Source organism: Balaenoptera borealis (assembly GCF_965194805.1).
Source record: "Balaenoptera borealis genome assembly, chromosome: 15".
Classification (NCBI taxonomy): Eukaryota; Metazoa; Chordata; class Mammalia; order Artiodactyla; family Balaenopteridae; genus Balaenoptera; species Balaenoptera borealis.
Genome location: NC_138871.1, coordinates 71,088,884 through 71,105,356, shown reverse-complemented (window position 1 = coordinate 71,105,356; position 16,473 = coordinate 71,088,884). Strand labels below are relative to the sequence as shown.

The following is a 16,473-nucleotide window of genomic DNA, read 5'->3' as shown; positions in this document are numbered from 1 at the left end:
AGAGAGAGAGAGTATGGCCTCAGACACTGACCTTCATCCAATTTCTAGAGACAACCAGGGCCAAGCAGCTCTGTGCAGCAGCCAGGGGTTCACACCACCCTGAACAATGCTTCCCCATATCCAGGGGCACTTCAGAGGCCCTGCTCTCAGCCGCAGGAGCACTGGCAATATTGCTGTGCCTTCGGACTCCTGGCTTCTGGGTGCCTGCAGTCCCACCATCACAGAAGGGCCCCTTTGACATAGACTCCCCACATCCGGGGATAACTCTTCACTTAAGGGACAGTCTTCTCTCACCTGCCCACTGGCTTGTCTCTGTTCCCAGAGGTCAAGACTCAGCCATCCCCGTCTTCGCATCCTCTCCCAGCACTCAGCTTGGTGCCTGGCACAAAGTAGTAGGTGCTTAAGAAATATTTGTTCAATTAATTAATCAAGGCCAGCTAAGAGGGAATGAAGCCATTTTTGCTTTGGTGATTTTCCAGCTGATTTTTCGAGACCAGCCAAGTGCTGCAGCCTCCCTGGGGCCCCTCCTGCCCACTCAGCCTCTCCAGATGCCCCCCCTTAGCTGTTTCCAGGGCTGACTCTGAGCTCTCCCACCACCTCCTGCCTGGCTGGAGCCGGTGGAGGGCGTCTTCTGGGGAGACCCAGCACACTCTTGGATCTGGCCTCTTGGGAGAAGGGCTGGAAAGAGGAAGCATCATAGCTGGGGAAAGCACATGCTTGACAGACAGGGAACAAGCTGCCATGACTTTTCCAGAACAACCTTAAGAAGAGCAATTCATGAAGGTCTCACTTAGATGGGCCATGGACCCAGATCCCTGACCCCAGCCCAGAGACCCTGGAGGCCACTGGGATGTGGAAGAAAGAGAGCAGGACTCGCCCTGGCTCTGCCACACACCTGTGTGGCCTTGTCACCCAGCCACTCAGCTCAGTCTCCTCGGCTCAAAACCAAGGCACCTGCCTTCCAGATGCAGCATCTAATCAGCTAATACTGGTTAGGCTGCACGAGGCAACAGGTCTGAATTTGTACCCTGACTCAGCCACTCACTGGCTGTGTGGTCTTGAATGAGTTAGGGAAACTTTCTGTGCCTCGGTTTTCTCATAGGGAAAGTGGGGATAATATCTACCCCATAAAGTTTTTGTGAAGATTAAATGAAATAATGTAAAGCACTGAGTACAGTCCCTGGCACACAGATGCTCCACAGATGTGAGCTTTATGATTTACTACTATTACTACTACTATTACTACTACTATTACTACTACTATTACTACTACTATTACTACCGCTGCTACTGCATCACCACTACCACCATTACCATTAGCTCTACTGGGTGACAGGCACTGAGCTCCTGAGAAATACAAGACACCATCCCTGTCCTCAGAGTCCAGAAGGAGACTGAGAGGACAAAATTAGACGAAAAGGAGGAGGAGGTGGAAGAGGAACAGGAAGAGGAGGGAAGGAGAAGGAAAGAAGGAAGAAGGAAAGAGGAAGAAAGAAGAAGGAAGAAGGAAGCAGCTAAAGAAGCCAAAAGGAGTAAAAGCTCAAGGCTCCAGAGACTGGTCCCTAGGGCTAGATGGGGGTGGGGCTAGGGGCCTCTAGCGCTCAGCAGTCAGAAGGGGGAACCTGGGGACCAACAAGACTTCAGGCAGGGACGTGCAGCCATCTCCTCCTTGACCCTCTGTGGCCTCCTGCGCTGGGAGGCTGTTGGGGGGGTGAGGTGGGAGGACAGTTTTGTCTCTGAAGAGTCAGCTCTGGCTGCCCCTCTACTTCAGCGGGACCAGCCCATCTCCAACCCTCCCCCTTCCCATGACAGCCCTAGGGTTCTCACCCTATGCACAGCCTCTGCTCAGTGCTGATTAGAACAGCTCTGCAAAGGGCCCCAGCATCTGTGGGCCTAACACGCACCTGGAGGCTCAGGGCCATTGCTTTGGGGACCCAACTGTCCCACCGAGACGACTGCTTTCTTCATTGTTTGTAGGGGAGGGAACGTGGCCCCTCTGTAAGCCCAGAATCCTAGAATGTCACAGGACCTCAAGAACATCTCCTCCACCTCCCAGAAGAGGAACCCCAAGCCCAGAGAAAGGCAGGGACTTACCTGTGACCATACAGCAGCACAGCTGGAAGCAGACCCCAGATCTTCTGACTTCCATCCGGCCCTGGAGAGTCCTGAGGCGACCAAGTACAATGGAAAGAGAAGAGCCTTTGAATTTCAAGTTTGATTCTAGCATTTATGGCCTGAGATAAAACACTTTACCTCACTGAGCCTCAGTTTCCACACCCGTAAAATAGAAAATAATAATAGTAAATACCTCCTCTACAGGATTGCTGTGGGAGCTCAAACAATAGAATGTATAGAAGTTGCTTTGTAAATGACAAAGGGCTGCTTAAGTGCAACACAGAAATAGTTATTATTCTAGAACTTAGAGCACTACATATATTAAGGACTCAAAAAACGTCTGCTGGTTGAATGGATGAATGTTTGTGGACTGAACAAAGGGCTCCAGGAGCACTGATTTGTTTAGGTGGGTGGGATCAAGGAAGGCTTCGCAGAGCCAGTGACTTGTGAAATGGAATTTGATGGAGGAGTAGAAGCCCATCAGGCAGAAAAAAAAGAGCATGAACAGTGTTCAGAAATGGGAAAATGCAGCCATGCCTCCAAAGAGCTGTGGATACAAATTCCACATGCAGGTTTGGGCTCCAGACCCTGCTCAGAACTCACCCCTATCCTCAGGGCCTGTGCGTGGTATGTGGAACAGGGGGAGCTAGCAATTTATTAAATCCTAAAATATAACTTGTCTGAGAAGAAGTAACCTTCTAATCTAACTTCCCATTTGATAGGTAAGAAAACAGTGGCTCAGGAGCTGACATGCCTTAACCAAGACCCTACAGCAGGCTCAGCAAACTAGAGCCTGTGAGCTGAATTGGCCCACCGCCTGCTTTTGTAAATAAAGTTTTTTTGGAACACAGCCATGCCCATTCATTTACATATTGTCTATGGCTGCTTTCTTGAGACAATGGCAGAGCTGAGTGGTTGCAGGAGACCATAAGGTCTGTCAAGCCTAAAATATTTGCTATCTGGCCATTTACAGGAAAAAGTTCAGCAAGTCCTGTCCTACAGCAAGGTAGTGGCAGAACTAGGATGGGATCCAGGCCCCCGACTCCTGGTTGGGTGTTCTTTAACTCCGTGTATGCGTACCCTACCCTCTGGGGTCCGCCTCGCCCCATGTAACACGGCCTGCAGGATGCAATTTCAGGCAGCCAGGCTCTGGGCAGGCTCAGCTCCAGGACACATGGTGCAGCCAACAGGGAACACCCAGGCTGGCCACTGTTGCCCCCATGACCCAACAAGGCTTCCTGCCGGGAGCAGTTCAGTCCCTTTTGGGGGAGTCTGACAAGGAGATGCCAACATGTGCCTGCTTCTCCTCCGTGGGCAAAACAGGAAGAGCCAGAGAGTGTAAGTGTAGGACTCAGGCCAGCCAGATGCCAGACTTACAGACACAGCCTTTCAAGAAGCACAAGGGTGGGGGTGGGGGGACTGGCATCCCAGCCATCTGCTGAGGTGGCCAAGTCCACTTTCAATTGTGCTATAGAATTCCTTTCTCAATGCCAGACTGTCCCTGGTGGATTCATTTAATTAAAACCCCACCAGATCCAATCTGTTGCAAGTTCTAAGCTCACACATGTTCTATCCAGCTAGTCACAGGATACAGACAGGCCACAGGCCTGGGCCATGGCCACCTGCTGCAGTGGCTGGGCTAGAAGAGACCTCACAGCCCCCGGGTCAGTACTCTCCCGGGTTCACCCAGTGTTGCTGCCCTGTGTTGTGTGAGACACTGCCCGTTCTGGGCCTCGTGCTCTGTCCATCCTCCCTGGCTCCATCCCATTCAACCCTCAGGCTCATCTTTGATGACTCCTTTCCTTGATTCACTCATTCAGCAGAGATTTATTAAGTGCTAGTTACGTGCCAAGCACTCCTAAGTGTGAGGAATCTGGTAGTAACAAAAGAGACAAAAATCTCTGCCCTCATGGGCCTTACAGTTTAAATCCACAAATACGAGAGCATCTCACACACTGTATCTACTCTTTGCTTTCTCCCCTCTCCTTTCCTTTCCTCCTCTTTCCTCCCTTCCTCCCCTCCCCTCTCCCCTCCTGAACCTAGTTTAGGCCTGAGCACTTGACAATGGGACCATGCAGGGGCCTCCTGATGCATCCTCCTGCCTGCCATCTCCCACTGCCATCCCCACCCCTACACATAGGGATGCCAGGAAAATCCATCTCCATACCTCTTTGGCGTGTACCTCCCCTACTCAGGAGCTGTCAATGGCTCCTCGCTGCCTTCAAGTTAAGATTTGAATTCCTGCACCTCCCCTTCCAAGCTCTTCCCATTTTAGCCCTTGCTCACCATACCAACCTTCACTACTTTCTGCTCCAAATAACCCAGAACTTTTGTTGTTAGGTTTATAATATTCATTTCTTTATATGTAATAGATTTTTGTAGAAACTATAGAATCTATAAAAGAAAATTAAAAGTAATCATGAGCCCATGATTCAAAGATAAACTCTTAGGAGCTTTTTAGTATATTTCCTTCCAGCTTCTCTTTCTCTGTGTGTGTATAGCTGCATTTTTCATATTTGTATATTTACTGTGGGATCCCATTATACATAAAGGGTTGTATCCTACCATTTGTATTTAACCTTCGATGGTGGTTTTCTATGTAATTAAGAGACTCCTAAGAACAGCACTTTAATGGCTACACAATATTCCACCACATAAATATACCTTAATATGTTTAACCAAACCCTATGGGTGAACATTTGGACTGTTTGCAATTTTTCACAATGAAAATGCTGCTATAAACATCCTTGTTCATAAATCTTTGTTCCGATCTCTGGTTATTTTCCCAGGAGAGATTCCTAGAAGTGGCATTGCAGGGTCACGGGCAGACACATTTTCAAGGCTCTTGAGGCATATCGTGTAGCTGCCTTCTGGAGAGAGTCTGCCTGTCCCCCTCCACCCCCCATTTGTGAGCATGCCCATTGGCCTCAGGTTAATTTTCTCTGCCCCTATCATGCCACTTGTCTTCCTAGCATTGTGTCTTTGTTTCAACAGCTCCCCTCCATCAGAACCCTGCATTTCCCACCCATCCGTTAGAGCTCAGGGCAAATACCACCTCCTCCATGAAACCCTTCCTGATATCCAAACTGAAGCTCTCCACCACTAGCCCTCCCTCAGGTCCTGTCTTAAATTCTTCCTAAAACATTTCCTACCTTTGCCAACATCTTAATAATTTGTGTAATAATAACCTCTTCTTTGGGAGGGGCATTGAAGTTTTCAAAGTGCTTCCACTGAGACGTTTCATCTGATTCCCTTTCACTTGGAAAGCGTTTTGAGGTCAAGGACTGTGGTTTGATCATCTGGGTCTACTTCCCCTGGCCCCATCACCCACCTCAAGTCTAGCCCAACCTCAAGCTAGCCCTTAATTTACCGGAAGTTTACGACAGCCTTCACTATTCCTAGTCCTACCAGAACAGACTTCAGAGGGCTCCCCTCTGCAGCGAGGACTGAGCTAGATCAGAACGCCTTGGATTTCAGTCCTGGCTCTGTCCCTGCCCCTCTCTGGGCTTCAGTTTACCCATCTATAAAATGAGCGAGTTGAACTACATAGTCTCCCATACTCCAGGATAGATGGCTCCCGCGGCCCCTGGCCCCAGGCACCCAGAGCAGCCCCGGGGTGCCTCCGAGGGCCCCTGTGCAAAGCCAGCCTCTGGGATAGGCCAGAGGGAGCTGGCCAGGGAGGCAGGCCTGGCTCCAGGCCAGGCTGTGTCTGCAAACACTGACCTTGGCTGCCGCGGGGATTTTCCATGACACCAGCACCACCCCCCTCAGCTCCCCCTAATCCCATGTGGGCCTGGGGAGGGCAGAGGAGGGGGGCTGTCCTACATCAGAGAACCCTGAACCGGAGTCATAGGGGCACCTGCGGATGGAAGAGAGCTAAAAGAGAGACAGAGGAGAGGGCAGTGGGCCGCCACGTGGGAAGCTCTGGAGGAAGGCAGGGGGAGGGGGAGGAAGGCAGGGGGAGGGGGACGACCATGGTGGGGAGTGGGGACAAGAGCCGGAAGAGGAGCCGGGAGGATGGGAAGAGAGGATGTGGAGAGGGGCAGGGCCGGGGCAGGGCCGAGGTGGGCGGGGCTGTGCCTCCGAGCTGTCCTTCCCAGGCGCTCTGGCCTGGAGGGGGACAAGCTCCAGACCCAGTTCTGCACACTGGTCCCTCCTGCCAACCCAGGTCCTTCAGGCCCCAGTGGTTTCCCAGGCCTAGCTCAGGCCTTGGCCAGGGCCCTGGACAGCAGGGGATTCCTTCTGGGCCCTGAGGCTGATTTCATTTTGCAGGGTCCTGGGGGCCACCGGGAGGGCAGGAGCTATGAGTCACAAAGGGCCCTCCTCCTATTCCCCACCCCACCCCCGCTGCCGCCGACTGCTGGGTGTCTAGGGGAGGTTTCTCTCATCCACATCTCATACTTCTGGGCTGTCTGGGCTGAACAGCGTTATCTGAGCAGCTGCACCCACCCGGCCTGTGCCGGACACTGAGGGGACTTGCAGGCCCTCCGGGGGCTCAGAGCCCCGCAGAGCTCCTCTGCACAAATCCAGGCCTGAGAGCGAGGCAGAGGGAGAGGTCCCTCCAGCTTTGGGAAGGCGCTCCAAGGTTCTTGGAAAAGGCAAGTTCTGAGCTGGATCCTGCAGGATGGAAGGAGAGGGCCTGCGCTCCCCTCCCCATCTCCACCAAGCTGGGCAGCCTCTTTCTTCCCTCCCTCCCAGGGTCTGGGCCAGCTTCCTTCCGCCTCATCTCCTTTAACACACCAATTAAGTCCCTGCGGAGCCCTACGGTCCTACTTCCTGGCTTCTCACTGCTGCCACCTCCAGATCAAGGGGGCGGCTCCCTGTCTGTGCCTCAGGGTCCTCCGTGGGCCTTTCTGAGGTGTCCTCTGCAGGTCCAGCAGGAGAGCTCAGCCTCCTCTGGGGGTGCCTATGTGTCACAGCCAGTCCCCTGGAGCTGCCCCGTCTCCCTCAAGCCCCCAGTCCTCTCCGGCTGCCCCACCAGACCCAGATAGCACGCTGAGGTCACACCCCCTCTCCAGGTGCAGCTTTGCATCAGCCCAGCTTGGTCCAGAGTGCACAGCCTTTGGGTACCTCTGGCCACGGGTCACCTCATCCATCTTCTCTCAGGGCAAACATTAGCCTGGCCAGGGCCATATTTACATTAGATAACTAGGTCTGCGGGAAACCAAGAAACAGGTTGCAGCTAGGCATTGCCAAGGGCTGTGTATTTCTAATCGACAGAAGGGCTGGGCCAACCAGAGACGGGACACCAGAAAATCTCAAAGTCAGAGACCCGGAAGAAGGACCTTAGAGTTCTTGTAGCTACAGAGGAGCGTTTCCCAAACTGTGCTCCAGGGAACACTTGTCCAGCAATATGCACTGTGAGAGAAGTGTTCCAAGGTCATACAGGCAGGAAAACTTAAGCACATTCTCCCAACTTCAACTGACCTTGCTCTTGAACACATGTGTGGCTCTGATAAAGGCTCCACTTAAATCAAATGACAACAAATGCAGTTGAATTCAGCATTCCTGCAATTTCATTTAACCAAGCAACACTTTTCTCATCCAACAGTTATTAATAGTCCATGAAATTGGTATTCCAGGAAATTACCTTTGGGAAACACTGATCTCAGAATGTCAATGCTGAAAGGAACTTTAAAGACCATCTGATTTTGATGTTCCCCAAAATATTCATACTAATGATTAATATTTATTGATCCCAACATCCTAAGCATTTTAAGTCAACTAACTCATCAAATCCCCAGAGCCACTCTATGAGGTAAGTGCATCATTATTCCCATTTTACAGATGAGGAAACTGAGGCGCTTAGAAGATTAAGTAACCTGGCCAAAGCTGAAAGCTGTTTGACTTCAGAGTCTGCTCTCACCTATACCACTAAACTGCAGAGATCCCTGTGGAAAATAGAAATATCCATTTTCAGTATTTCAAAAGCATAATAATAACTTAATTCAGTCTCAGAATCAGTGATCCCATGCTAATCAGAAGTTCTGACTGGCAAATGTGTTCCTAATTAATTTTGATGGGAAAAGAATTCATTTTTTCACAATTATCTATGCAGTGCCTATTCTAGGTAGTAGCTACACTGTACTGATCAACATATTATACTTCATATGTAAAATATTTAAAAATTTAGACTGTATGAATGGGTGTGGGTGAACAAAAAAAAAACAAAAAAGGCATCCACAGCAGGGGGAAAAGGTGGGAACCTTTTATCTTGTCCTGTCTTTCCATGTCACAGATGAGGAAAATTGAGCCCCAGAGAGGAAAAGGGACTTGCCCAAGGCACAAGCTGGTTATGGTTAGGGCCAGGTCAGACCCCCAGATCTCCCGCCTTCTAGACCCAAGCTCTTTCTTCCACCCAAGGCTGTGGTCAGCTTTCTAACTTTGTGGCCAGCTAGGCCAGGGATAAGAGGTCAGGCACTCAAGCTGGCGGGCACGTGAGGTCAATGGGAGCAGACAGCTGAGTCCAATCCAGCCAAGGCCATTACCAAGGGCTCAGACTGGTTATTTGTGCTTCGACTAGAAGGAAATAGTCCACAGAGAGGAAAAGTTCAGTAAGAGGGAGGGATGGCCCCCAACCCTCTGCATCTCCCTGGAAGACAGAGCTGTGGCCAGTTTCTGAGGCCCTTGGTGATGTTGGGAGGAAAATAGAAGAACTAAGGCCCCGGGGTTCCCATCCCACCTAATTTTTCCTGCTGTCTCAAAATATTCATAATTAATATTTATGTCCAGTCACATAATTTTTAAATCTAGCCACTTGGCTTCCTCAGGTAAATTCTATGCTCCAGCCAGGTTTCTAGGCCATCTCTTAGCTGGATTGCTCCCAAGCAGGGGCTGCTGGGCTCTGGTTGAATGAACAGGTCAACCTCGGTTATACTGAGCCAGAGGGCAGAGGACAGAGCATTGAGTTTGGAATGAAATATCTCAGGTTATAGTCCTGGATCTTCCATTCATTAGCTGTGTGATCTTGATCAGGTCACTCTCCCTCTCTGGGCCTCCATCACCTCATCTGTACAATATAAGGACTGGGCCATATGGTCAGTAAGGACCTTTCTGGCTCTGAGCATATGGTGGATTCAGGAAGGGTAGCTGGGAGAAGAGGGGACAGCAACAGCCCCAGTCAGCTCTCTGAGAGGCAGGGTCTAGAGTCTCAGGGTCAGGGCGTGAGTTCTGGCTGGTCAATCCATCAGGTATTATGAGGGAGGATCCTCAGAGAATCAGCCCCGGAGCGTAGCCTCTGTGTACGTCAGCAACACACAAGGACAGATGGAGCCCCTCATCCTGAGATGCGCAGGGCTGGACAGGAAGGAGAAAACGGGGACTCCCTTTGCCCCCTCTCCCTCGTAAAAACCAAGCCTGAGCACTGGGCAGGCAGCAGGCCTGCTGGCAGGCAGACAGGCCTTGCCAAACTCCCAGTTACTTCCCAGAAGTTCCAGGGCCCCCTGGGAGTGGCTCCACCCCTGCTGGCGCCCCTCCAAGCTGGGTGCCCACGTCAGCAGGTCCTCCCAGCTCCCTCGCCCTTTCACCCAGTGACAATAGAACAGGAGAAGGGGCGGGGGCATGCTGACCCTAGGCCCGATGCTTGGAGAAGCATCTGAATGCCTTGGCATTGCACCCCTGTTGCCATTTCTGCCCCATCCAGCTCAGGGCAGTGCCTGAGGACGATGCTCCACATGGACTGCTCTCCTCTCGGGTCTCAGTTTCCCATCCTGATCGCCTTCCTGGGTGATAAATTGGCTCTGAGGCATCAGAATGAGCGATGAGTCAGAAAGTCTAGTGGCCTTGGCCAACTCACGAGGCTTCTCCAGCTTTCATTATTCCAACTATAAAGTGGAGATAGTCATAATAATGACCTTGTAGGAAGTTTTTGAGAATTAAAGTTAAAAATGTATCTGAAGGATAAGATCTGCAGCCTCAGCGTGTGGTAGGAAGTGAGGGTGGGCCCTGGAGGGCACCTGACCCCAAAGGTGGGGCAACACTGGACAGGACAGTGGCCGTGGCAGAGCATGAGACTTGGGGCCGGGGGACTCTGTCGGCAGCCCACAGCGGGTAGTGAGGCTGCCAGGCTGGCAGGCACTGGGTTTTCCTAAAGGATGGTGGACCAGGAGCAATCACAGCTTATGAACAGACACAGGTGAGGTGCAATGGTGTGCCCAATGTCACACAGCCAGCCTGTGGTCAAGCTGGGGCTGATCCATGCCTCCCATCCCTATTCAGCCGTGGCCACAATGCTGTTCCCTCCCCCACGTCCTATGCTGCGCCAGCCTGGGGGACAGGGAAGGGCAGGATGGGGAGCTGCTCTGGCTCAGAGCCTGCCCAGCTGTCGAGGTGAGTTGTGGTCTGGCTGCTGTGGCCGAGCTGGCGGGCACAATCTGTTCTCACCCTGCTGGGGTGCAGACGGGCCAGGCATGGCAGCTCAAGAGCTCAGCTATCCAGGCCCCTGGCAAAGTGTGACACAGTCACCAGCTAGATGCCACGGTCAGGGAGCAGGGGAGCCCATTCTAAGGGCGGCCCACAGCCTCACACACCCCAGCAGCAGTCCCCCGACCTCCCTGAGCTTTAAGATTCACATGGCTTTAGGCCGACAGAGATGCGAAGTTTACTGGAAATGAGCTGTCTGCCAGCCCAGGTGATCTCTTGGAAATGTGAGGGAAACCTGGCACTTCATTGTGAGCTGTCACTGAGCTGTTACTGAGCGCTTGATATGTACCAGACTCTGTGCTAAGTGTTATACACATTATCTCACTTATTTCTCCCCAAAAGTCCTGTGATGCAGGCGCTACTTATTAGCCCCATTTTACAGATGTGGAAACTAAGGCTCAGAGAGGTTTTTTTTTTTTTAAAAAAAACACACAGTCCATGGCAGAGTCAGGATTTGAATTCAGATCCCATACCAAAGCAGACGGTATCCTGCCTTGCCATCAATTCATCAAACATATTTTGGGCATAGCCCATGGTCATGGCTGGCAATGGGGTGGGGGTGGGAGGAATATGACAAAGTCCAGCAGTGCCCACCCCCACCCACCCCAAGCTAGTATTTAGCTGTACATATGTATTTACAGTTGGGGGACCTGAGTGACAGAGTAGGGGATGGTGGTAGTACTGGCCCTGGACTTCAAAGCCGAACATTCTCAGTGCCACTCAACACAGGGATCACTTCCAGCTGTGAGCAATCCAGGATGGCTGCAGAGAAGCAGCAGCATTTTTAAGTTTTTTGGTTTTTTTAATTTTTTAAAATTTGTTTTATTTTTGGCTGCATTGGGTCTTTGTTGCTGGGCGCAGGCTTTCTCTAGTTGCGGCGAGCAGGGGCTACTCTTCGTTGCAGTGCTCGGGCTTCTCATTGTGGTGGCTTCTCTTGTTGCGGAGCATGGGCTCTAGGTGCTTGGGCTTCAGTAGTTGTGGCATGCGGGCTCAGTAGTTGTGGCTCATGGGCTCTAGAGCGCAGGCTCAGTAGTGGTGGTGCACAGGCTTAACTGCTCCACGGCATGTGGTATCTTCCTGGAACAGGGCTCGAACCCGTGTCCCCTGCATTGGCAGGCAGATTCTTAACCACTGTGCCACCAGGGAAGCCCTTGGTTAAGTTTTGATAAGGCTTAAAAAGGTGGGAAAAATGGAAAGCATTACTTTATTATAATAATCCTGTTAATAAAAGTAATAAATATCTTAATAGCTCAGTGAAGGAAGCAGGGCCAGGACCAGCAGACATCATTTTACAAATGAGGAAACATGCTCAGAGAGGGGGAGTAATTTTCCCAAGGCCACACAGCCACTAGTGACAGGGCCAGAACTTGTGCCTACGGCTTCTGAGTTCCCATCTAGGGTCCTTTCCCCTCTAGGTCTCCAGGCAGAACTCTTGACTTAGGCCATGTGATGGTTGGCTCAGAGGGAGGCTTTGCCTCTGCCTGGCTCCTGGCTGGGTGAGGGCTGAGGGGCATGGTAGGGCGTGATAGGGTTGAGACTGTCTGACTGGTGATAGTAACACCTGGAAGGACAACCAGGGCCCTTGCTTTGACAAAGGCAATGCCGCATCCCCATGAGGAGAGAACCTACATTGGGGCCAGGCATAGAGGATGACCCCAGGGCCCCACAGAGGGTTTGATGAGGACTCTGGAGCACTAATTCATGGGGGGAGGGCACTGTCTCCTTTCTCCTCCTCTGACACGGGTGGGCCAGCTGCCTCTGGGAGACTGGTGGGCCCCAGGGGCGAACTACCCCCATAAGCTTTGGCTGGAAGCAAGGAAGTCATCAAGGACCCCCAGGGTTCCTCCCTTCACACTGAATCACAGGATGCAGGACTCATTCAGTCCAACCTCCACCCCTTATAGTCAAGGAAACCGAGGCCCAGAGAGGACAAGGAACAAGTCCAAAGCCCACAGACACTAAACTAGAATCCAGGTCTCCCAACTGACTTGCCAGTACCGTTTCATGCTATCCACGCTGCCTCTAGACTAAGTTCCCAACAGCAGCACGAGTCAGCTCCTATTCTGGGTAGAGAAAATGGTCGGGTCTTTGAAGCCAAACAGACTCTAATTCAAACGCAGGTTGCTCTGCCTCCATACAGTGTGACCCCGGAAAAGTCACTTAACCCTCCCTGCTTCCTCTTTCCTTCCTACCTAACCCCTGGAGTGGTCATGACAGTAAGTGAGAAACCATCAGCAAGGAACTAAAGGATGCACCCATAACTGTGAGTCGTCTTCTCTTCGGCCAAAGGAAAAAGAGGCCAGACTCTGCGAGGTTGGGGAAGGAGAGGGGAGAGTAGGGGGAAGGGAGGCAGGTTTCTGGAAGGGCAGCCCCAAAGCACGTGTTTTCTCTCCTCTTCCCCTTTTTCCCCCAGGCTACGGCCACGCAGCGCCCAGCACCGACGGCGGCAAGGTGTTCTGCATGTTCTACGCGCTGCTGGGCATCCCGCTCACGCTGGTCATGTTCCAGAGCCTGGGCGAGCGCATCAACACCTTCGTCAAGTACCTGCTGCACCGCGCCAAGAGGGGGCTGGGCATGCGGCGCGCGGACGTGTCCATGGCCAACATGGTGCTCATCGGCTTCTTCTCGTGCATTAGCACCCTGTGCATCGGCGCCGCGGCCTTCTCCTACTACGAGCACTGGACCTTCTTCCAGGCCTACTACTACTGCTTCATCACGCTCACCACTATCGGCTTCGGCGACTACGTGGCGCTGCAGAAGGACCAGGCGCTGCAGACGCAGCCGCAGTACGTGGCCTTCAGCTTCGTCTACATCCTCACGGGCCTCACGGTCATCGGCGCCTTCCTCAACCTCGTGGTGCTGCGCTTCATGACCATGAACGCCGAGGACGAGAAGCGCGACGCCGAGCACCGCGCGCTGCTCACGCGCAACGGGCAGGCGGGCGGCGGCGCCGGCGGCGCGGGCGGCAGCGCGCACACTACGGACACCGCCTCGTCCACGGCTGCGGCAGGCGGCGGCGGCGGCTTCCGCAACGTCTACGCCGAGGTGCTGCACTTCCAGTCTATGTGCTCGTGCCTCTGGTACAAGAGCCGCGAGAAGCTGCAGTACTCCATCCCCATGATCATCCCGCGGGACCTCTCCACGTCCGACACGTGCGTCGAGCAGAGCCACTCGTCGCCGGGAGGGGGCGGCCGCTACAGTGACACGCCCTCGCACCGCTGCCTGTGCAGCGGGGCGCAGCGCTCCGCCATCAGCTCCGTGTCCACGGGCCTGCACAGCCTGTCCACCTTCCGCAGCCTCATGAAGCGCAGGAGCTCCGTGTGAACGCCTTGCGGGGCCTGGAGCACCTGGGAGCGCGGGCGGGGCGGGGGGCTCCTGCCCGGAGGAGCAGCGGGGTCGGCGAAGAGACCGCCCCAGCCGCCTTTGGCGCCCCTACACCCCTCACCACCCTCCCCCCGCCCCCCATCTCCGACTGTGCCTGCTTGCACCAGCCGGCAGGAGCCGGGGCTCTGAGGACCCCCTGGAGCCCGCATCTGCGCCCTGCAAATTCCGAGAAATGTGAAACCTGGGGGGGGGGGGGGTCGGGGAGGGAAGGCAGAAGCCGGGAGCCTCCCATCCCTTTGGAAAAATAAGGAGCTCCCCAGTTCGCAGAGGCCCTGCTGGTAACCAGACCATCACCCCCTCCCCCTGTCCCTTACGGAGGGAACTTCGTGTTCCGTGTAAGTTTGCATCTCTATTTATACCTCTGTCCTGCCAGGTCTCCCACCTTCCCTTGGCTCCAAAAGTCAGGGTGTCTTTGTCGAGGTCACCCCACTCAGTCCCACTCCCCTTCCTCATCCCCAGCTGTGTCTCCCAGTCTCCCACTACCTTTTGTGTTGTTTTGCATGGCTTCGCAGTTATGGAGGAAATGGAAACCCAGCAGTCCCTAAAGCTAGTCCCCAGAGGGCAGGCAGATGGAAGCAAGGACAGGCAGGCTGCAGAAGGGGTGGAGAAGGGAAGGGGGAGGCAGGAGCCCAACAGTCTGCAGGGTGGTCCCCTTGGTAAGTGAGAGCTAACTGGCCTCCAGTCACGTCCTCAGGTGGGGCCGGAGGGAGTCCAGCCTTCCAGACACTGCCCTTGAAATCAAACAGAAAACTTCCTCCTTGCCATCACTGGCCGCTGCTGCTAATAACCGACTCTTAGATCCGTGAAATGAGTTTGAAAACCCTGTCCTGACTACCCACTCGTTTGATTCTCACCACACCCCAGTTAGGTGATCAGGGCAGGAGTTCTCATCCCCATTTTACAGTTGACACTGAGACCCAGACAAGTGACACGACTTGCCCAAGGTGACACAAGTAGCAAAAGGCAAAGGGGAGCAAGAACCCAGGCTGTTTGTTCTGAGCCTAAGTGCTCTTTCTTTCGACTCCTCTTCCCACTCTTTGAAAGCAAAGTTCCCAGCCTGCACACCCTGGCATTGTGTGGGCAACTGGGCCTTAGACCAGAACCAGAGCCCAGGACTGAGCCAGTGCTGGGCTCAGCCGCTCCTCTGCTTGCCCACGAGGCAGGGCTCTGAGTGGGCTGCTGAAGCAGGGTAGGACCACTCAGTCTCTGAACTTCCTACTTACAAACAGGGGAGTCCTTAGGGCCAGATAAGCAGAGCTGGGGCTGACAGCAGAAAGGCCAGGAGCTGGAGCTCTAGGAGTTGGGGAATTGGGCAGAGCAGCCTAGAGAGCTGGCAGGCATATCCTCCTGGGACATGAACCCTGACCCCACAACCAGTGTTGGTGCCTGTGTCCCAAGTAGCTAGAGATAAGCCATAGCTGCAGCAAGGAACGCTCCTCCCAGGTGTACCCCCTGCCTACCCCACCTGCAACCCAGCAGCCCAGGTAGAGAGCAGCAGTTGGAGGTGAGACCCTAGGCTCCACGGTCAGGACCCAGAGCTAGAGCTGGGACCGTGACTCAGGACAGCATCAAGGGATGGGTGAGGGGCCTCTCCCCCTCCAGACTGCCCCCTTTACTGTTCCCGTGTCAGCTCCTTAACACTGCTGAGCAAGGCCAGCCCTGGCATTCAGGGAAGCTGTAGTGGAGGCCCCCAGGGTGATCAGCCTTAGCCCCACCCAGACCCTGCGCTCCGGCCTCTGGGCACCCCTGGGAGGGAAGAAGTCTGGCCTGGCCTGTGTGTGAGTCCCGTCTCAGTGTGGAGGAGCTGGTTGCCCAGGTGCCACAGAGAGCAGGGCCCAGGACCCGGGGCTGCCCTCTGTGTTTATGTTGGGGTGCCTCTGTCCTGTGTGCGACCCTGCCCTCGAGGGGTCCCATCCCGTCAGTCCCAAGGGAGCCGCAACCAAAGTTGTGGGGAGATGGTGGGGAAGGAGGCCGAATGGCCCTCGCGGAGCACGGCAGACTGCTCGGTCTCCGGCCAGGTCTTTCCTAGGGAGCTGGAAGGCCGGTGTTGCTTCTCCCTCACCCCCTCCCACTGAAGGCAGCCTTTCTGCTTCCCCAATGCCTTATGCCTGGGCACACTGCCACAGAATATGCAATACGTGTGGGTGACACGCCCCCGCGCCCACACCCTCACCCCGGGCAGCCCCTGGACCCCACAGGCCGCAGCTGCCACGGCCCCCCGCCAGCCCCTCCTGCCTATCTGTCTTCACACTGAGAATGGCGCCTAATAAATGCTGTCCATGGAGACCAGGCTCAGGCTCAGCCGCCTCTGTCATCGTGTAGCCCTGGCACCGCCAGGGAGTGGCCACTCCCCCGCTGGGGTCTGAGGACACACCCAGCAGACGCAGCTCAGGGGTGAGATACATCGCGGGCACCTCTCTTCCAGGTACATTTTCCTCTGGGTGTGGAGGGACGACTCAGCCTGGGACTGGGCCCCAGAGCCCAGGACAGACCCGGAAGCAGATGCATCCTGAAGTGGTGCCAGCGCCTGGCATCAGCTAGCCAGTGGCTTCC

The 16,473-nt window shown here is 54.0% G+C and overlaps 1 protein-coding gene across 4 annotated transcripts in view; it reads left to right on the top strand.

Annotated features, from left to right (window-relative positions):
* Positions 1-16,211, top strand: part of KCNK3 (potassium two pore domain channel subfamily K member 3) — a 37,631-nt gene extending 21,420 nt beyond the window's left edge. For all 4 annotated transcript variants that reach the window (XM_082357050.1, XM_082357049.1, XM_082357051.1 and 1 more), the window contains one exon: positions 12,950-16,211. In XM_082357050.1, coding sequence (XP_082213176.1) covers positions 12,950-13,860 — 911 coding nt within the window. In that variant the 3' untranslated portion in view covers positions 13,861-16,211. The remainder of the gene's footprint in view (positions 1-12,949) is intronic.
* The last annotated feature ends 262 nt before the right edge of the window (positions 16,212-16,473 follow it).